The sequence below is a fragment of the Erpetoichthys calabaricus genome, chromosome 10 (genome assembly GCF_900747795.2).
Source record: "Erpetoichthys calabaricus chromosome 10, fErpCal1.3, whole genome shotgun sequence".
Lineage (NCBI taxonomy): Eukaryota > Metazoa > Chordata > Cladistia > Polypteriformes > Polypteridae > Erpetoichthys > Erpetoichthys calabaricus.
This window is the reverse complement of record NC_041403.2, coordinates 68,043,156-68,066,263: the sequence shown is the minus strand read 5'-3', so window position 1 is coordinate 68,066,263 and position 23,108 is coordinate 68,043,156. Positions and strand designations below refer to the sequence as shown.

The window sequence follows — 23,108 nt, the reverse complement described above, 5'->3', positions numbered from 1 at the left end:
GAGCCTCTTTATCTAGGATCAATTTTACATTAATAAAATGCTTCTTACCTCACAGTTGGTGATAAAGTTATGAAGGGCTTGCACATCTTCAAAACACACATTTGTTTCAAGAACCCTAGCATTAAAGAAAAAGGGGCTTAAATTGGTATTTATACAAAAATGCTATAACTAAACAAAAAAAAGCAAATGCTTAAGGACAATGGTGTAAATTATATATTATACACACACACAAAGACACACACACTGTGGAATGCAAGTGTCTGGTCACCCTTGCTTAAAATGTCTGTTACTATGAATAGTTAAGTGAGCAGAACATGAACTAATCACCACAAGGCATAAAGTTAAAGATGAAACATTTCTTTTCAGCATTTTATGCAGGATTAGTGTATTGTTTTTGTTTTGTACAATTGCACAGTGAAAAAAAGGAAAGGAGCACCATTCAAAAGTTTGGGCACCCCAAGATATCTGAGGTCTAAGATAACTTTTCCCAGGGTCTCAGACTTTAATTAGTTCACTACGGTTATGGCTTGCACACAGTCGTCATTAGGAAACCGTAGGAGATGCAAATTGCAAAACTATATACATTTTCTGACTCCTCAACCCTTGTCCTGACAATCAGCAGGTTCCTAGAAATAAATAAAACAATTGATGCTCACCAAGCAGGAAAGGCTACAAGAAGATAGCAAAGCGTTTTCAAGTAGCTGTTTCCTCAGTTTATAATATTATTAAGAAATGGCAGTTAACAGGAAAGCTGGAGGTCAAGTTCAGGTCTGGAAGACCAAGAAAAACTTTCTTTCTGAAACAAATACTCATTGGATTGCTAGAAAGGCAAATAAAAACCATAAAATAGATACCAGCAAATTCTGGAAGCAAATATCACACCATCTGTAAAAAAGTTGAAGTTAAAAGGAATATGGATCCTTTAATAAGATAATGATCCAAAATACACCTTGAAATCTACAATGGAATACCTCAAGAGATTAAAGCTGATGGTTTTGCCATGGCCCGCACAGTCCCCTGACCTAAACATCATTGAAAATCAGTGGATAGACCTCAATAGAGCAGTGCATGCAATATGGCCCAAAATTCCTGCAAAATTAGAAGCCTTTTCCAAGGATGAATGGGCAAAAATATCCCAAGTAATAACTGAAAGGTTGTTTTTTTGTTCAGTATGGATATGGTTTAACCTAACATTAACTTATTAATGCATTAATTAATTAATTAACTAGTACCAAACAAGGCAATGAGATTGAATTATATTTTCTCCCTGGCAAATTTCACTGTACTTTTAAATAAAATGACTGGGTTTAGGCTTCAGTTATTTTGTTGTCATATACAGTAATTGTGATGAGCCACGTGTTGTTGTTGGTCTGGTAAGTGTGATGTCTACTTTGCCAGTCATAATGGAAATCATGATGACTGCCATTCCAAAGACACATTTGGAGACCAACAATATTCTGTACATTCCGTCTTGTGGTTACAGTAAGTGTGTTCTATAATCATCTTCAAGAAGCAGGAAAGACTGGCTGGAATGATAAGAAATGGGTTTTCTGGATTGTGTGTTTTCTGTGGTAGAACACACAAATATGCATATTGGTGTGCTTTGGTGCATTTGCATGCAGAAGCTATGTAGCATGTCACATTAAACAAACACACACTTATAGTAAACCATTTGCAAAAACTACAGAAAGGACAAATAAATCATTTTCCATTTCTGATGTGTAAAACCAAATGGTCTTTATAGCTGTAATAGTTCTACTGAATCAAACCTACTGTACCAAGAAGAAATGTAAAAACACAGACCACAGAGCAGCAAACTTTTGTGTTTATTACAAACATAAAATTTATTTTTCCAAGTAAAGGATTACATTTCAGAGACAAAACAGAATGTTTGCACACAGATGGTCTTGCATTAGTGTGCTGTCTCCTAGGTAACTAAACGTAATTCATTAAACACTACAGTAGCGGACATTCACCCAAAACCTTGATAGCCATTTAAAGTAATTAAACAAGGTGGACTAAAATTAAGAGAGCTTCAAGATTGTAAAGGAAGTTTTTTTATTTATACAACTGTTCACTCAATTATATAAACAGCCTATCACGCAAATATATATATAGCTTGGTAAATAATGAGTTACTCTGTAGAGTTTCAATTTATTAGGCTAGAAATTCAGAAGCACAGTAGGCTACCAAAGAAGAAGCAGAAGAAAACAAGAATAAATCAGCCAATGCTAAAATAAAAATTTGACAAGGTACTGCAGGCATTTTCTCAGACATTGCATTTATTTTTGGCAATAACAAAAACAACACTCGCTACTGCCTGATTAAGTCATAATGTTAGACATAAGAGTGTACAAAGTCATTTTTGTTATGTAATTCTGCTATACCACAAGTAAAATCCACACAATTCTTCCAAGTTCTACAAAAAGTAGGTATTTTATTTTTGTTTTCCTTGAAAACTTGTTTATTTGCTTCTAGTTAATACTTCTTCTAGGCCAAGATTAACCCTAATCATTGTCTAAGCAATAGTTCATCAGACAGATGATTTGCGCTTAAAAAGTGGTCATAAAAACAATAAGCCCTCACTTCAGCTACTATATGCAAAGATAAGACAGCATAAGAGAAAACAGCAGACTCCTATACATTTTCATATATTAAGGCAACGTTCTCTTAAGTGCAGAAACATTGATAAATTCTTAATAATGTTTTGGACAAGTAAAAAAAAAAAAAAACAGAAATTGATGATGCCTGCCTGCCTGCCCTCCCAGACTGAGTAACATTTACATCAGGGGGAGGCAAAAATATAATGCAAGACATAGAATTACTTTTCCCTTTAGATCCAAAAGGAAACTTAGTTCATTACCCCAGTCTCCTTAGACAAACCCAAAAGGAAACTCAGGTCATTACCCTAGTCTCCTTAGAATTATCCCAGATGCTGACCTACATGATGTTTTATTCTATATTAAGAAGGCCCTCCTAATTTAAATAGACTACTAATGAAAGGAGACATCATACAGTAACATCAACTGCTAATACCATTTCCTTTTCAAGCTTAAATATCCTCTTCAGATGGCAACAATTAACTACTTGATCTGTAACTGAACATCTACCTATAACTCAAAGATTGGTTGAATTCCTTTTATGCATATTCAATTAAAAGCTTAGGAGATGGGATTAAAATGTACAAATTTCCAATTAAACGGGAAAGGCAATGTGTGAAAAATAAAACTACTAAGAATGACTTACTGAAACAAGGTTTATTGTGATTGAAAAAGACGGCAAGCAATTTCACTGAGCAATGTTAAAAGGCAGTATGGTACAGAAGACTATTAAATAAACATAAAAGTAAAACATTTAGAAATAAATAAATAAAAATATATACCCAATTGAAAGCAGAAACTCTGTGGTAGTCCACACTGGACACACTTTCGCACAGCCATAAATCACTGATATGTGGCCAATTATGTTAATTGTAAGATAAATCCACAGACATACCACCAATCACTGATACATTGACGGTGTCACTGAAAACAATGCTTGTTAAAGTCTTTTCTCTGCTTTTAATAATTTGAGAAACAAAATTACAGCCGTCAGGAAGAAGAAAAATACCATGTCAGATTTCTTTCTGCTTTAGCAAAGAATGTGTCTGCTTAACTTAGAGAGAGAGAGAGACAGTTTAGGTTATTTAGCTATGGACAAAGCTACAATAATGTGATTGCAATTTCTGACTCATTCATGAGTTAATACCTCAAATGCACATTTGTGCACACACAGAAGGAGGGGAACATGCATACAAACATTAAAACAGAACATCATGCCAGAAATGGTCAACCAGGTTGAGAACTGCCTAAATACATGTTAATCTATTGAAAGCCCTAAGCAAAGTTTGGTAAAATGCTGTCAAAACTCAGATAACTGAATTAATCTCAAAATCATCTCTACTGTTACCTGTCAATAACCCCTGCAGGTGTTTGAACTGATCCACCTGGAGCAGCTGCTCGCTTGTTATCTCATAACATGCCAATTTCTCATTCTAGCCCCCCAGCCTCTCAAACTGAATTCCCTGCAAACCTCAATGGTATATTCATATATTGGTTATGAAAATCAGAACAGGAGAAGAGACAAAAAGTACCCACAGTGAATAGTTTTGACTTAATACCATGTAAGCAAACACAAGTCTCATTCAACAAACACAGAAAATGAATGGCTTTAAGCATTGTCTTCAGAACCCCTTCTAGCACCTTGCACAACATACCAAGTACACAGTCATAAGCTTCAAAGTCCAAAAAGCATGCACAAACAAGATTAGCAAACTCTCAAGTTCCCCTCAAGTACATGTGGAAGGATAAAGAGCAGAACCGAACTCCTAATAATGTTTTTGGCAATTCCTACTCCAAAGAGGACATATTCACCAGGTTTAGATGCTTCAAGTATTTTTTTCACGTCTCCCCAATTTAAGTCAACATTTTCCCACCTTTGCTTAGAATAACCTGGGCGACATCACACCTACCCTTTCTGAACTGCTGAATACCTTGCTAAAACCAAAGGACATTTTCTATTTGCCTTATCAAAATCCATCCACTTATAAACCTTTGCTTCAGCTATTGTTACTACTGCCACTTGGGACTGCTGTTACTTCTTTGTCAGATCTGCAGACCCTCTGCTAACACTAAATGAAAGGCCTCTTTCTTCAAGTTGAAAGCTTCCCTTTCTGTTAGTGTTCTCCAATGAGAACTAAGGTTGCCGTTATGATATATAAACAATCTTTTGGCTTTTCAGTTGCCTCCAACATTGAGGTCATGAACAAGGTCCATTTGGTGCACCTTCGAGCAGCAAATCCAATGTCTCCAAAAAGTAAAAATATTTTGTATAGTTTGCATATATATATGGAACAACATCAGCCCAAGTTTTTCTCTGGCCACCCTAAAGTCACACTGAGGGCAACAATGTTACAACATACAGCCACAGGCTTTGTGAGTATCCTAACTCCCATTCAGGGCTGCTCCTGTGAGGCTTCTCCAGAGTACACATTTAAGACACTTAGAGAAAACTTTTTTGTCCCAATGGGGAAATCTGGCTTTTTATAGTAGCTCAAATTAAATGAATAAATACATAAACATTTTAACAAAGAAATCCATGCAAGACGTTATGAAATAAACATTAATCTAGTAATGGGATATCAACAGAACACAGGCTGGGGCAAGTTTTGTGCATGGGTTCTACTGTCACTATATTATTATATTTAAAGCTTTCTTGTTAAAATTAATAAGTGCAAAGTGTTTCTTTAATATCTATTAGAAATGTTATATCACTAACAAAATTAATCTGTGTAAGATTCATAGCTATTATATTATCCAACTTTCATTAGCAATGTTGAAGCTTTTTTCAAAATGGCACAAAAGAGTTACTGCTTGGCTAAAAACTGCCTTAAAAGACTGTTTAGATTCCTTTGAGTCTGTATCATCTAAGAGTCTATTTAAGAACTGTGCACCTCTGAATTCCATGGTTCTCTTAACTCTAGCTATACAGCAGACACAACAGATTCCTCAGAATGTTTATATAACCTTTCATGTATGCAGTTCACAAAATACATCATTGATTCAGAACGGATCTACAGTTTAGTCCCACCTTCACTTCAAAACTCTCGATGACCACTGCTCCCGTTTCCTCATATGTTGACATCACTCCAGGCACAACCAATTCCTCCACCTCCACACCTAACTTTTTTAAAGTTCACTTCACTATCTCTCACAGCACCCACGTCAAATACCTTTTCCAGATCTGCAAATACAAAATGCAACTTCTTTCCCTTCACATAATGTTTTTCCTACAATTGCCAGACAACAAAGATAACATCTATTGTTTCCTTCCAAGGCAGGAAACCAAACTGAATTTGGTTATCTTTTACTGATCCCTGATTCCTAATTCTAGTACTCTGTCAACCACCTTTATTACATGCTCTAAAAGCTTAATTACTTCATATGACCCATGCTTCGATTGAACACTCTTTCATTTGTATACTAGAAACAGTACAATTCTTCTACAATCATAATCAAGTAAAATGATAAAAAGGGGCATTGCATATCTACTGTGAAGAACAAAACTTAGGGTTAAGTGATGATATTACAAGAAGTCTCAAAAGAAGTCCTTCTTTTTCCTTACCTCTCAAAGGCCTTCAGAAGTTCTTTCCCAAGTAACATTAGTTTCTGTAAGCAGACAAATGCTTCATGGGGAGTTGGGCGATTTATGTCAGGCAGCACAGCTTCCAATGTACATGGATAGTTGAAAGTTTCAAAAATAGCTTTGCTGAAAATAATTTTAAAAAATCAGTAATAAGAGTAAACTTTTTTCTATTACTTTTTATTTTTTTTGAGATTTCATTTTTTAGCATATTACAAAAAACTGATTTAGACAAGAGGATAAGAGTTTTATGTGTTCCTTTAGTAAAGTATACAAAACAAGACAAATAATGGAATAAGGGGACCAAGCTTTTGTGATCAAATTTGCTGCAGCAAAGCAACATAACCCTTGAAACATGTTATTGATCTGCACTATGATTCCTCTTGACTGAACCATATTTCTGAGACAAGCAATTCTACAAAGAAAACTATTATTTTTCCAGGAAAGAAGAATTGCCTATAATTCAATATTAGCACTTTCATTTCACTTTTGCATTTGGACTTTTTTTTTTTAAATCAACACACATCTAGACTAGAGTATATATAAGAAAATGCTTAGTTTCTTTTGTACCTGTACTGACACACTGCATTCCAAATCCTTTCAAACACTGCCCATATATCTTGGTGGCAGACAGCTTGTTGTGGAGAGTCATAATCACCTGACATTATTGGCTCATTTTCAGAAGACCTCACAGTAATACTTGGAATTTTGTTTTCAAATGCAGTACAGTAATTCTCTGCAACTTTAAAGTCAGACTGAAATGGAAAAGAATGTTGTTTTATAGCATATCCAAATATATACAGTAATATTTCATTTGAAATAAAATTAAACATTTATTTTTTATATAAGACAGGCAAACTGTAAATAACAGGTAAAACACATTACATATTTATACACTATCTTGAGATTCTTTACCGTCCAATGCAGAATGTGCACAGAATTTTAAATTCCAGGGCAATTTTCTAAATTCTAAAATTCTTTTGAAAATCAGCTACAATTAGTTTACAGTACATTACATAGACACCTCCATGCTGTCATGCTAGCAGCATTTCTCATTATGTTTATTAAAGAAGACTTAAATCTGAAAAGCATACCAGACAGTCTACCAACTTCACTACAACATGGTAAAGTGAACATAACGGAAACTGAGGTTTATATGTACAAAACAATGGTTCCTGACAACCAATGTTTACATGTGAGGTCAATATATAATTTAATTTATTGTGCCATTTAATAATTAAAATGTTTGTTTAGATACTGTAAGCCATAATAGTATAAGCAGAGGGTTTAAAACTAAAGCATAAATTACAAAGTATTTCAATATGCATACATTAATTTTCTATTATTTCTTTTTCCTTTGAAGTTGGGGGTGGAGGCTGCTATAGCGTACTGGAACTCATGGTACAAGGAAGGAACTGATCCTATACAACACAGAGTGCACTAAACCAGGCATGTCAAACACGCGGCCCGCAACAGAAATCTGTGCGGCCCTCATGACAGATCCTAGTTAGCACTGAACTTGTACAAAATGATTACTATCGTTTGTGATTGAATCATTCTGCATCTTCGGTGTTACTTATTGACTTTTCTTACTTCTGCCTTCTGAGAAAAGCGCGTTTTCCCATGGCATTAAGGTACCGGAAACGTCATCTGCTAGTATAGCCACAAGCCTTGACCAAAGTTAATGAGCCGCAGCGTCACAACTGACGTGCTAGGCTGCAGCAGGGGTGGCATTAGGCATGTGCAAACTGTGCACCTGCACAGTGCTGCCAAATCCCAGGGGCCGCCACACCAATATATATTGAATATAAAACAGAAAGAGAAAATGACGGCACAGCTGACGGCAATGTGGCCGAAAAACATTCTGTTTCTTGTTAATTAGTATGCTGTATTTACAAATGTCGCTAGAGTCAGAGCAGAAAGCTATATGTAGTATTATAATGTTTTGCCGTAATGAGAATATCATGGGCCGCCACTTGGTTTTCAAGTTAAGGACACGCGTATATAGAAGCGTGTCATGAGCACGAGGCAGCTATGCAGTGTCCGCAACAGATGTGGCCATCTGCCGTGCATAAGATACCGTATTGACATTGCCAGGCGAAGGGGCCACCGATTCTTTCTCTGCCCAGGGCCGCCACAAGCCTAGAGCCGCCCCTGCTAAGGCTACACTACTGACTGGGCTGCTGAGACTGGCCACTGGTCAGAACTGACCATCACGAGTAGTAATAGCCCGCATATTTTCATGTTTTTTTGCTCTAGTTTCATGTAATTTTGTGCTAGTATTGTAACGAACAGTTAGTGCAGACTACAGCTGAAGATCTGAAGTGGACGGGAGAAGTTGGTGAGTTGTTTATTAACATATTTTTGTGATTTTGAGTTTGTAAAATTATTGTAGGTCAGGTGGCTTTTTGCATATCGGCTTATTTTACAATATAAACTTTGAAGTAAACTTAGTACAGTAAAATTTGATTTTTGGAGGATTTGTTTTCCAACTTGAGTTACTGAGCAATGAATTCAGTGAGCATTTTCGTGATTTCAGTTCACACAAACATGCAGGGCATTGCGCTGTTCTCTTACAACGTTGAGAATGCGCCCAAGAATATCCAAATGGAATTGATTGAAGTGCAGTCAGATTCTATTCTGAAGGCAAAATACAACGAAGTTGGTGTGCCAGGCTTGTATGCTTACCTGCCACCCTCGTATGTGCAGATCTGTAAGTTGGCATCGAGAGTACTGTCAATGTTCGGAAGCACTTACCTTTGTGAGCAATTGTTTTTGTTAATGAAAGCTACCAAAACCCCACATCGCTCAAGACTTACCGTCGAGCACCTTTCATCCCTCATAAAAGTTGCAGCTGCACAAGATTTCAAGCCTGATATTGACGAACTGATTACTAACAAGAGATGCCACCAAGTGTCGGGACAAAAGAAATAGATCTCACACTGTAAGAATCCTATATAAGCAATGAATATAATATAATGAATATCAATCATCAAGAGCGGTCGGGATTGTCCTTCCGTCCCGTGAGTGCAAAGCGTATCACAAACTTACTTGCGGCTTGCGGTATGAAGCGACGCGATGTGAGCAGAGTTCTGGTGCTCCCATCTTTCCCTTGCTTTTGTGCGCGATGCGCTGGAAAAATAGACAAAATTATGTCTCTGGAAATAATTAATGTTGATGGAGTACAAATGCCTCACTGCATAGTAAATATCAGGGGAGATGGTGCTTGCTTATTCTCATCTATAGCTTATTTAGTGCATGAAACTCCGTCTTTAGCGGTACAGATTTGGGCTGACATTGTACGACATGTTTTAAGTAATTGGTTAAGGTTTCAGCCATTTACAATGATGCTGTCAGGAATCTCTTATACAAATGAGCTTCAGTATCTCACTGAAATGTCAAAGTCTCAAACTTATGGTACCATTTCTGAGCTAATGGCAGCGGAAGAGTTGTTCCCCTATGAGTTTCAAGTATATTATTATGGAGTCCTACACTCCAAGTGTGGACAGGCACTCGAGGGGATAAAAAAACTTAGGTTTTCGGGAGATGTTATGAATGGGCACTTTGATGTTCTCATTCCCTACACTTACATGTACACATGGAGCGCACACAAATTGAGGATAAAAGTCGGTCGCCTTAAAAGGAGGGTGAGCCTAGTAATATAATAAGGACCTAGCTAAGAGGTTAAGACTCTTATTCTACACTGTTGTATGGAGACTGCATGGAAATAAATTGCTTTTCTTTAAACTTTAAGTGTTACATTTTTTAAAGTTTTCAGTATTGGAAAGAAAGCTACAGTAACTTTGTATAATAGTATAATAGTATTTGTTACAGTACAGCCCGCTGACACACGTATGGCAGTCGAAGCGGCCCACCAATGGTAGTGAGTTTGACATGCCTGCACTAAACCACTTACTCATGTTAGGTCAATTTAGATTCTCCAGTCAACTCAATAGGTACAACTTTGGAAAAACTGTATTAACTGATAAAAACCATGAGGACAAAGAGCAAAAATGCAAACTAAACATACTCTGTGACTGGGCCACAAATCAAGGTAAGTAGTATCAAAGTCAAATTTACTGTTGGTGTTTTTGAAAATAGATATAAAATATGGAATATTCAACAGCATTCAGTAAAAATATATGAAAAGCATGATGCTTCTGTAATAATAACTACATGCATATATAATCATATAAATAATAATTGTACATAAATAATATTTAGTTATATTTATAGTTTATAATAGTATTATAAATAAAAAAAACCTATAAATAATAACTTTATGCATATTTACCTGAAACACGCACTGTGCTAATTGACTAAGTGTTACACAGGCCTCAGAGAGAATACCATCATAACTTGATCGTGAACTGAAAGAATACAGAACATGTAGGGCATCTTGGAGTATAATCTTAATAGATGGTCTGTCAATGTTTTGTCCTGTTGACAAAACAAGAGTTATTAGTCCCCCGACTCAAACACTGAGCTATTAGTGTAAGTGTAAACAATTCTTTAATGTAATACTAAAGTAAATTCAACTTTTTCAAAAAGGATTGCATTTAGATTGCATTTAATATAGTATATGAAAGTTTAGGGCCTAGGCAAAAACATCATAGAAAGTATAAAATGTTTAATTTTATTGTTAATGGGTAATTCACTGTAAGACAAAGTGGGGTAATTTGGTTAGAACTTCAGTGGCAAACATTGCCTTCTTCACTAAAACAATAAAAGAAGTAACAGAAAGATGCAGAGCCTGTTTAAACAAATGGCAGGCTGGACCTATCCACCCTAAATAACAAGCAAACCCAGCCTACCTGCCACACACACCCCAATCTTTCTGATAGGCATTCCAGGGTAGACAAAAGGCTGGCCAATTCATTAAGCTTTCTCAATGTCACTTGATAACAACAATGTTAAACAAGATAAGGTGAATACTCTGTAGACTATTCCAGATTACGGGGCACTGCCTTTAAAAATCCTAGCCAGAAGCTGTGCTCCTTCTTATTTTGATAGGCAGACTAAGGTACCTCATAGAGTCAAAAATGCAGATTTTACTTGGAATTTAGAAGTAAACTGTGACCCAATAATCAAAGGTTGCACCCAACTTTCTTGAAAACTAGGTGCCCATTTTGTTCTGGACTATCCCTGTACTCTTGTGGATCATTTGCCAAGATCAGCTTTAGCCCTGTGTCAATAACTCAACTTTAACCTTGGTAAATTTCAGAGACATTTTGTAATGAAAGTCATGCATATAAGCAGAACAGCTGGATGCTAGAAAGAGTTACAGTTTTTGTGCAAAATTGCAAAAGAAAGTAAGCAGAGGAACACCACACCATGGACATTGACAAAAAAACGAAGTGGCAAAGACAAATGTGTATACTCACCTACTAGCATTTCTTTATTTGAACCCGAATCAAAAATAACATCAGCAATGGACTGATCCATGAAGGTTTAGTTGCGTTAACATGTTTAACCTGTGACAAGCTACATTACAACTCTAAACACCTAGTAAACATGCAGAAAAGTCTTGTTTTTTAATGTTAGCCTGTTCCTGTTTAACAATGTCAGTAAAAACTGTGCCATGTAATTTTAAGTTTTATAAGATTATGAACTAGATAAACAGAAACAAAGAGAGACTTGGATTACAGAATAACTCAATTTCTTTCTCCCTCAGAGCAGAGTATTGAAGCAATAGAAACAGAACTCTGACATCATGCAAAAGTTGCAAAGGCAGAACACACAATGAACAATTTTGTAAAATCAAGACAACACAGCTCAGGTTTTCTACAAGGAAAAAAACCTACATGAACCACCTTCTTTTGTGCTGTGCAACACCCTTGACCAAATCTCTGATTTTGCTGAATAATAGAAGCATCACTGACATTGTGTTCCCTATGATACGTTTATTTCAAAGCACTTAAACTCAATTATTATTTATAAGGTTATATATTGTTTTATAACAGAAAGCAATTTCAGGAAAAATCTGTTCCATCATGACATGCATCCTGATTCAATGTTGATATATAACTTAAGAAACTATAGTCACATACAACTAGGAAAAAAAAAGGCTTTTGAACACAGACAGGTAAATGTGAACTCACATCAAGGAAAATGAAAAGGTGTCAGCAAACATTCATTAGTGCAGATTAATTTCAATTAATAATGGGATGCCAGGGCTTATCTAAAATCACTTAGAGACTGGAAGTAAGTAAAGCTAAGTAAACTGTTACATTTTCAATATCAAACCATTTCTTGTATCTATTTACTTAGCAATTAATACAGAATCATGTTTGCTAATAATTGCTAATTAAAGTAAAATAACTCAGTCTAATATGATTCTATTTAAATAAGTTAAACCACTAATTAAACACTGAAAACTATTTAGGAACTCCTACAAAATAAAACGTTTACTAGTGAATCACCAATATTAATACTATGGAAAAAGCATCATTCCTTACAGTAAAATCAAATTGTTTCAGGTTTAACATTTTTTACAGTAAATATTCTTATTATTGTTAAGAATGTCACAGATTAATAAAAAGTAAACAATGGCAATGATATCTGAATGTGTAAAGAAAATATAACTCAAATGAATTTAACTTGTGTAGATACGTAAGGAGGAAAAATGGTCCACTTTACCTTTGTAAAGACTGTCATACAGTGAATTAACATTATGAAGGAGATTCCGTGACACAAGTTGTCCAAATACAGCAATCCAGTGTTTTTTAAAACACTTCAGTATGTCAGAAAGTGTCCAGGGAGGCTTCACGTAAACAATCTGGTGTAAAGACATCAGACAATCATCAACTGCAATATAATGTACTTAGATTTGCAAAAAGCAGTACTGTTCTAATGTATGTAATTCAGGCACATTATTTTCAAAATTGTAAAGATATGTAAACACACGCAATGTATAAAATGAACAAAACCTGACACCAAATTGTTAAAACTCTTTCTGCAAATACAAGGCATGATAAAATAAATAGCATGGAATTACAAATAGTGTGATTAATCTGTGTTTTAAAACTTACTGGAATTATAATAGTTTCTACTTTGGACATACATACATTTTGCTAAGGTATCTCTGTCACATAAAATGCCCATTTTTTCAGCTCCTAAATTTAAAACAAATCCTTTGCGGAAGTCTGTGTTGATTTAAAATGTTCATGTTTGAGAATGAGGCAAATGATTTGAGACACTGACAAATCTGACAACTAATTAAAAAATAAATAATATTCACATGATAACCTTATTAGTTCAAATTTAGATTTAACTGAGACAGACACCTACTTTGGTGTCATTTGGAAAAATATTATTAAATTAAATAATATTTAACAGAAAACCAGTATTATTTAGGTTAGTGTTTAGAACTAAAAGCATTATTGTTTGTCCGCCATATAGCCACCACTGAAAATGTATTAACACTCAATCTAAGGTATTAATGTATGGGAATAATTAATATATTTAATATTCAATACTATGTAAATAATTAATGTTCTTTTTTGTGTGTTGAACTGGCTTGTGCTTACTACTTTTTGATTCAAATGCTATTATATTATTGAGTGTATGGACCTATGTAGTCTCTTCTTTTGCACTATGACAGCTCCTGCAAGTTATTGCAGCTGTAATGTCTAATGGTCAAATGTCAAGAAAGTTAGCATCAATTACATTTTAATTACACTTACATACATTCAGGGGATTATATGAAAAGCATATGACTGTACAACATATTTGTAAATTCTTTGAAAGAAACCTCCATTAAAAAATATCAAAAGCAAAAGATTTTTTTTTAACATAACAGAATCAGATATAATAAAGTTTTTTAGTATAAATTAAAAAACATGAACTTCTGTACAACAGGAATAGGATGACTGAACAATGCCCCCATCTTCTGGACATTTCCATGTATTAAAAAGTTATGCATAGGACCTGGCCACATGCCATATGTACAAAGATCATTTCAATGTCTTCCAACAGTATTGCTATACCTCACTTAAAAAAAAAATGATGCATTATCTGCATGTTTAAAAGAACATAAAAAAACAAAAATTGATTGCTAAGTTCAAACAGAACTAGCTTTAGCACAGCATTATATTACATGTATGTGACTGTATGAAATACTGCATGTGCAAATTCCATTTCAATAAACTTCCAGTAGGCTAGCTCCACTAAAAAAAACGATCTGTATGTTTTAAGGAACATTTATATGAAAAAAAGAATGAATATGAAAAAATATCATATATACTTTTATAAAAGATTGTTTAAAATCTTCTGGACTTTTCCGTGTACGACAGACAACAAGTACTGCAAAAGAACTAAGCACATAACACACTTGCATCAAAACCATTTGCTTAGCATTTTATAATGAAATGGAGCCAGATCTAGTAGAGTGGGGTGGGTTGATACCTCCCTACTTTATTTACGGGCCGGAAGTCCTTCCAGGGAGACACAGCACAGCACCAGAAGCATTCCCCGGTCCAGCTTAAAAGAGATTCCACTGCCTCACATCAATGAGTCAGACTTGGAAGGCTGTGGGCAACACTCAACCAAAGGAGAAAGGAGGAAGAATTGTGTAGTTATTGTGAATTTTGGTTGAATTATGGAAGGTGCTTTGGAGTGAATAAATATCCTTTATTTTATTCTGTTTATTGTATTGCTTTGTCTGTGGTTTGGAGCTCTTTTTCATTCCATTTCATTTACCACACAGGTTTTCCTCAAAGACTGAAAAAGACAACCCAGACTCACAAATCATTATTTTGGGTGATTTAAACTGTGTCAGTTTTAACCAGGAGGAAGAGGAGGTCCTTACTAAATATCAACAGTATATAAAATACCCTACCAGAGAAGAAAATATTCTAGATCACTGCCAGGCAGCTATTAAGGATGCTTATCATGCCGTCCCCACCTTGGTAATTTTGACCATTCTATAATTCACCTTATTCCTGCTTACAAACAAAAGCTGAAAACTGTAAAAATAGTAAAAAGAACAGTTAAGTGTCTTTATGCAGTGAAAGCTAAAACAACCCGTCACCTGAACAGTTTTTTTTTCACATGCAGTTATTCTTACTAATCAAGTCTGAGCTTCTACTCATTATCTATGTATACCTACACATTAGACTGCGTAGACATTTTAATGCTAGCTATTTGTTTGTATGACGCATTATATTTTATCTTCTTATATTTACCTTCTGTATTCATGTTGTCCTTTTATGTTGCACAAATACTATCAAGACAGATTCCTAATAAAGTGAATTCTGATTCTGATATTATACAAACACACACAGGTCAAGTCCCTTTATAGCAAATACTGAAGCAATGAAATTTTCAGAATAATTTTTGTGGGCCAGGACAAACTTTCCTAGAACATCACATTAAACAAATTTTGTTTTAACGAAATGTATATTTCAGTGTAATGAGCATTATTTCGACCAAAAATGGCCACTAAAGATAATAATGCTATGCTAACGACAAACCATGGATTACAAGTGACATCGAGGGCCTTCTGAACCAGAAGAAAAGGGCTTTTAAAGGCGGTGATCAGCATGAGCTCAAGCGCGTGCAGAAGGAACTCCAAGTCCAGCTCAGGGCGGCGAAGGAGCAGTACAAGAGAAAACTGGAGCAAAAGTTTCAGAATAACAGCATGAAGGAATTGTGGGATGGGATGAAGATCATCACTGGCTGCAGCTCAAAGCGGGGTACCTCCATCGAGAGAGACAGGGAGAAAGCAGGAGCTGGACAGTTTGACATCTGTGGCGAAGCAACGGGCACTGAGCAGGCTCCTGTCAATCATGGAGAATCCACTGAACAGTATCAGCTCCAGACAGAGGAGCAGCTTCAGCAACAGACTGCTGTCACAGTCCTGCTCCACTGACAGACCGAGGAGATCATTCTTCCCCCACACTATGCGACTCTTCAATTCCACGGGTTTGGGAGGAATGGGGAGGTAAACGGTAACATTATACAATGTTATTGACTGTTATACCTGCCTTGCACTCTCCACCTTGCACTTTTTAACTTGCACTGTGTTTTTGTCACTCTTTAATTAATATTGTTTTTATCAGTATGCTGCTGCTGGAGTATGTGAATTTCCCCTTGTTGGATTAATAAACTATCTATCTATCTATCTATCTATCTATCTATCTATCTATCTATCTATCTATCTATCTATCTATCTATCTATCGCGACAGAGATCATCCTGTTTTAGCACCCATCTTCAGATTACAAAACTACTGGCTCAGAATCATTGCTGAGGCACACACAGTCTGGAGAAGAGAGATCAGGAGAGTGCAAGGAAGAGCATTTCAAAGCCTGATGTTAAATGTCCTAGACATTGTGCGACAAAGCACATTACGCAATAAGCCTGATTCTGTAGAGGACAACCAATTACTTTACCCTTGTTTTACCTTTTGCCAGATGCAGCAGAGCAGCTACATAGCTGTCCTTGCGCTGCTGCCATTAGAGATGGCAACCCTGGTCGCAATAGTATACGTTTTTTCCCCATATTCATTATAACGAAACATCCATTATAACAAAATATTTTTATGGTCCCATGAGTTTTGTAATAACAGGATTCCAACTGCAAATGAAATACTAAGGGGTTGTCCATCTGTCACTAAAAAAACACAAGGCACTTAACTTTGACCTTGGTCATATTCCAGAACTTACGACGCGATACGTGTAAGACGACCTTTGAACTGGAGATGCAGGCTATCTTGGCTACATAATTGGCCTTCAGGTCTTTGTCATGGTAAGGGGAAGTGTGGCTGCATGCCTTTGGCTAACAGGTAAAGAACAGCGGAACAGACACGTGGCATTGCCGACAGGAAAAGAACAAAGAAGGGGACATGACTGCTGAGTGTGAAGCTACTCGCCAAAGCCGATTTTCATGACAGGAAGAAGAGGACTGACAACAATGGTATTTGCTGCCTGTAGAACACATGTGGCACATCGAAATACTGATACACATTACTGGGGCTAGAAACTAATTCTTGGAAAGGCCAGAGGTCAGCATGTATTGTAGTGCAGTGGAACCTCGAGTCACGAACGTCTCGGAACACGTACAAATCGGGTTACGACCAAAAAGTTTGCCAAACTTTTGCATCTGTTCACGACCACATACTCGGGTGACAAACAAGCCAGTTTCCCTTCCGGTTTGTACGCGCCGATGATTTCCGCATGTGTTCAGTCTCTCCCTGTGCATTCCCTGTGCAGCGAGCTAGAGAGAGAGAGCGAGCGCGAGTGAGTGGGCTGGCCGCGTAAGGCCGCAAAGGCAGTTAAAGAATGCACCGGGCTTGTTTTTAAAGAGACTGATTCGAGCATTGTTTTAACCTCATTGTATTCAATGAAGACTTTTTTCTATTCGATTTTAACCTCCACTTCACTTCTGTTTACAGCGAAAGGTTCATGGCGTGCATTGTTGCAATGTTACTTTTCTTGGTTGTTTACTAAATTACCGATTTTTCAAATGTTCATGTTTTTCCCAGTGCTTAAAACTCATTAAAAAAAGTGTTTACAACGATCGGTTCGTAGCATGCATTGTTGCAATGTTACTTTTCTTGGTTGTTTATTAAATTACGGATTTTTCAAATGTTCATGTTTTTCCCTGTGCTTAAAACTCATTAAAAAAAAAAGTGTTTACAGCAAGCGGTTCGTAAGGCTATAGTGTGAATTCATGTTTTTACATTTAGTTTACTATTATGCTGTGCATTCTATGGTATAATTAACTATTTTTGAGCTTAAAAATCTTAAAAAAATATATTTACATGCAGTTTGTACGGTCTGGAACAGATTAATTGTATTTACATACAATCCTATGAGGGAAATTACTTCAGGTCACGACCAAATCGGGTTATGAACAGAGTTTTGGAACGAATTACGGTCGTGACCTGAAGTTCCACTGTATATAGAATTTTAGTACTAATTGATTTTTTTTTTCTTTAAACACAATCAGTAGCTAGCATTAACATCAAGGCTGGGCATATAATAGGGACTGTCACCTGGTTACTTATATAGAAATGTTAGATAATTTTGTAAAACTTGTTGACCACAGGAAATATTATGAAAAGGTACTGAGGTAAAATTAGTAAAACCAAAAACAATTTTCAACATAATCCCTGTAAATACTAATATTTTAACATTCATAAACCTTTGCTAAGCCACTCAAATAAAACAGTGTAGCCGAGTTATTATTTATATCACTGGCATAGCGTATCCGACAGAAACAGAAAAAGGTGTAATCACACAGGGCCTCATTAGTTCAAACCCATAGTATCACAGATCAACCATTGAATTCTGTGCATTGTGAAAAGGGAAGTTGGGGTGAAGCTGAAAAGAGACAGTCAGTAGCAGTTCAACAGTCTGAATTGCATTTTTGATTGGCTGCCCAAATGCCAATCAAATCAACATAGGCACCCCTTCCTATATGCAGATCTTAACCATAGTGTAACTGAGTGTATCATGTAACATCACTGATGTACTGTATAATGCAATGCCAACAACCTCCTCAATGGAGTCGAGCTCTGGAGTTCTCTCAGCTTGACTCTATTGGAGTTACTGTTGTTTCATAAACACACCAATTGTTGTGAAATATGTTCTATAAATGAGCTGAGAGATGGATTCAAGTCAACATCGTGCTGTACTAGTTGCAGGTGTGTTTAGAAAATGTAACTTTTTGTAACTTCCTGTAACGTTACATCAACTGCTACTACACAAAAGCTAACAGTTTACTGGAATCGCAACAGCATTGTGTAATAGTTTTGAGTGTTTAACTGTGTTTAACAGACATGATGTTGCAATACGATCTGATATATGGTTGAACATTATTTATTACTACCATATAGACCTCAGGACAGCTACATGTTGTTAAAGGCTGCTAACGTTAGTTGACATATGAAGTACTCCATATGTTGTTGTACTGAGGACACATTTGAAACTTTCACCAACACACAGGCTCTCTTACTTACTAGTTAGTTTATTAGCTGAATTGTAGAAAAGATCCATGCAAGCAACTTTGACATATTAAAAGATGAATAAAGTTAGATTAATTTCAACTGTTGGTTAATTTTATTGGTAGCTAACAGTACTGATTTAGTTAATGCTTAATAACTATATGCTGTCATTAGAAGGACAATAGAAGTTAAATAGCATAGAAGTTCATTCAAGAAATATTGAGCTTCATTTTGACCCTGAATTTACACATCAATTGGCATATCATTTTCATTAAATATTATTGAAGTCTAAATCAATGTAAAATTTTAAAGAAAAACGGCACTTTCCGCCATTTAATAATAAATACTAACTTACTGACTTGTTTTTCTGGGAATTGGTTTCATACCTTGTGGCCTTAATAACCTTCATATTAATAAATTAATTGTCAATTATTTAAGCAAAAAGGGCAAACATTTATGCCTTTAAGAAAGTCTGGGTGCTCACAAACAATGGGTGATAAAACATGTTATGAGCATAAGCTTTTTTTGTTGTTTTTTCCCCTTTTGTTGTATTATAATGGCAAAAGCTCACTCTTGCTCCTTTAAAAATAATACTGTATCTTTAACAATGAATATTAACTGTGGTGAAAGAAAAAAGCTTCCTCTTAGTTTAGGTAAGAAAATGCCAAGCCTTTTAATTAAAAATAATAAAAAGAACTGTGGGGGGATTTGCACGCTATGAACACACAAATCCTATTTTGTGAATGTCACAGGATGTTTATTATAAAACAGCTTAAGTTTGTCCACCACATGTCCCACACATTGATGCATTAGGGAAAACTGCAATGGTACTCTTTGATAAACTGAATTTATGTTCCATATCAATAAAAGGTGGGTTTGTAAACCACCTTACAGGGTGTGTCTTTTAAAAAGGTTGAATGAAATGATAATTTAAACATGATAACATCAAGGCCCAAGCACCTAAATCAAAGAGTTTGAAAAACATCACAAAATGCCACAAGATTATCAGAGAAAACATTTAAAAAAAAAAAAAAAAAAAAAAAAAAAAGGTTATCTGGGCTGAAATGTAAAGAGGGCATGACCCCTATGGGCAGGGAACATATACAGTATATTTTCTTCTAGTTAAAGCTGGATTCTGAATACATCTCTCTATTATAAAAAAAAATCTTGGAAGGAAATGAGATGTGATTGTCTCCGAGACACTTTCACGTCCTGCGAGACAAGTCTTTGTACCAAGCAATGTAACCAGACCCAGGGCCAGAAGCTCCACAAGACAAGAGCTTATGTAAAAAAGAGATTTGGACAAGTCCTGCTTGGTTATGTCAGACACGTTTCTTGTAGAGACAATGAAACAGTATTCATTCATGGGCAGTTATACTTTGTGTTGTCATGATGTAATTCCAAACATGGAATCAAAATTCAATGTGATACTGATGAAAAGGTAAAAGCGAAAAGAGATCGAATATATGGACATAGGTGATATGACAGGAAGTGCGCCGTGCGAAATGCAGATCACGTAACACGGCAGCAGCAGAAATCCAGCAGCTGACCGAGAAAAGAGGAGGTAAAAAAACAACTGTATGTGTTTCTCATTGTATTACCGTTTAAGAGGGGGTGTCGGAGGAGCAATCGTGTCTCCTTGGGGTGCGTTCAGCCCCACTCTTCACAACGCAAGCAGCAGAGACGCGAAGTGGTTGGTGCAAAGCGCAGGCGGGGGAGGGAGCGGGGGGTGGGTGAGCGAAGTGAGCAGGGGGTGAAGCCCCCTAGTTATACTAATAAATGGGTACCAAGTCACAAGACTTCAATAAATCAATCAAACATTCTGAAGATAAAGGTTCCAGTTGGTCTAATAAACATATTTTAATACACTAAACTGAAAAATGCCATCATATTGGATACAAGCAAATTCATGCCCATACGCTTATACATAGAACATAACTTTACATTAAATCAAGCCATTAAAAACAAAGCAAAAAAAACAGACTATGAAACTTTGAAAAATTAACAAGGGCTTCCAGACCTTTGTAGATATCCATTAAATACAGATATTTGTATACATCAAGGAATTCATCACATAATTTAACAGCAGCAGTATTTCCAGAGCATGGTAGCCCAAAATAATCAGAAAACGGGAGTATAAAGCAGCACAGTAAAGAACTCCATCTAAAAAATACTTTCAAATACTCATTGAACAGATATGCATTATTAAAAAAGTGTACTTCTCAAAATGAGAGTATAATCTCCTAACAAATATTAGAAATTAAAATGAATGTAGATGCAGTCTATAAATATTTTCATGAGGACATGGCAGCAACATTAAATTTAATGAATATATTTGGCGACTGCAGCCAAAATGTGATACTATCTGTGCTTTAACAAATACCGACCATAACTCCTGCCATTAGACACTGTGGTCTGAGCTAGTTATATTTAGATAATAGGTCATATGAACAGCACATGCTAGGAAAACGTCATTAGATATTGTGGCATAAGAGGAGTATATTTAAATCTTCAATCATTTTAACTACATATCCTTGGAAAAATGGACCGTAAAGAAAAATACAGCTCACCTCTGTCCAAAGATTATCAAAGGCAATCTTCATCTCAGTTTCTAATACCACGGAAAGTGCTTTTCTTAAAGATTCTTTAATAGTACTGATAACGCTGGCCACATCATAGGTTGATAAGCTGTTGTTGTCTTGGGACTCCTCTTTATTTTCACACTGTCTGCTGCATGATTCTACAATTCAAACAATATATGGATCTGAGCACATCTTAAGTTTTAATATGACATATTATTACTTCTCTTCACCTTGTCTATAGTAAACCAGCGAGTTTTCGTATTTTTGGGAAGTTAAACTCAGAATTAAGCAAAAGGTTTTAACTTTTTGGCACCAATGATTTTAATGTTTGACTGTGACATTTACTATATAATTTTATTAAAGTAAAACACTACTGAAATGACAAGCGATTATTATAGTTTTGTAATTGCTTGCTTAAAGGCATTCAATTTTAAATAGTAAAACAGAACATTTATTAATTCATTCACTTTCCAAAATAAGTTATTTCAGTACATTTTTGCTTAGGGGAGCAAGATGCAAAAATAAACTTGAAAATATAAGAACAGCATGAACAACTCAAGTTTCACTAGCATGCTGCTTTCATTTACCGTAAATTTCACTGAAAGATTTCCGAAATATGTACCCTTTTTCTGATGCGAGGTGTCTTGGGAATCTTGACTTGAGTGTACACATCTGCTATTCCCAAGATTTTCTAACTCAATAACAAGGTCAGATTTACTAACAGCTTTCATTCCACTGAGCATGGCTTTGCAGCACAAATTCTTGTCATTACTAAAACAAAGCAGAAGAGTGAATCAGGATATTTCAAAGATTTTATGAAAAATTCTCTAAAACTGAAAAGAACTAGAAATGTTAAAATATCCAAATGTCAACTGTCAATTAAAACAAAGTATTAATTAGTTTATTAATGTTTTAAATGACTACAATTAGGCAAAAAAATTCATAAGGGCCACAACTAAAAGCAACATTAAGAAAATTGACAGCTGATTAATAGTAATGAAAATCTTGTAAATAGTATCCTCATACACTAAGTTAAACGTTAATAGCACTATGGGTTTGCAGGTTATATTATTGAAAGAACATATAAAAAGCAGTGAAACCACTCACGTGCAAAGTACAACATTTACATTTGGATACATGTTCTGATACTGAAGACAGCACTGCAGCACACGATCATCATTATTTTCAATACTCAAACCATCTGAAAAAAAATGCAAGTTAAAAACTTAAGTTTTTCCTGGCCAGTCAACAGTACATTGCTATAAATCAACATAACATAATTTAAATAACTTTATGGTGAGTGTATCAAGAAATTTTACTTCAACTCTGTGCTTGTTCTTGACCAAGTAACATATGGTTGGCCATGTGTAAAAACTGGGGGTGCTAAATAAATACTAA

The 23,108-nt window shown here is 35.6% G+C and overlaps 1 protein-coding gene across 2 annotated transcripts in view; it reads right to left on the bottom strand.

The window, feature by feature from the left end:
- swt1 (SWT1 RNA endoribonuclease homolog) overlaps nucleotides 1-23,108 on the bottom strand; it is a 73,908-nt gene that overhangs the window by 18,016 nt on the left and 32,784 nt on the right. The window contains exons 9-16 of one of the 2 annotated variants that reach the window (XM_028811370.2): nucleotides 22,818-22,911; nucleotides 22,333-22,481; nucleotides 21,699-21,868; nucleotides 12,820-12,958; nucleotides 10,475-10,620; nucleotides 6,751-6,935; nucleotides 6,163-6,306; nucleotides 49-115 (exon numbers count right to left, since the gene is read on the bottom strand). In XM_028811370.2, coding sequence (XP_028667203.1) covers nucleotides 49-115; nucleotides 6,163-6,306; nucleotides 6,751-6,935; nucleotides 10,475-10,620; nucleotides 12,820-12,958; nucleotides 21,699-21,868; nucleotides 22,333-22,481; nucleotides 22,818-22,911 — 1,094 coding nt within the window. Of the gene's footprint in view, nucleotides 1-48; nucleotides 116-6,162; nucleotides 6,307-6,750; nucleotides 6,936-10,474; nucleotides 10,621-12,819; nucleotides 12,959-21,698; nucleotides 21,869-22,332; nucleotides 22,482-22,817; nucleotides 22,912-23,108 lie in introns of those variants that run through there. The other variant, XR_007936116.1, reaches the window with a different exon arrangement.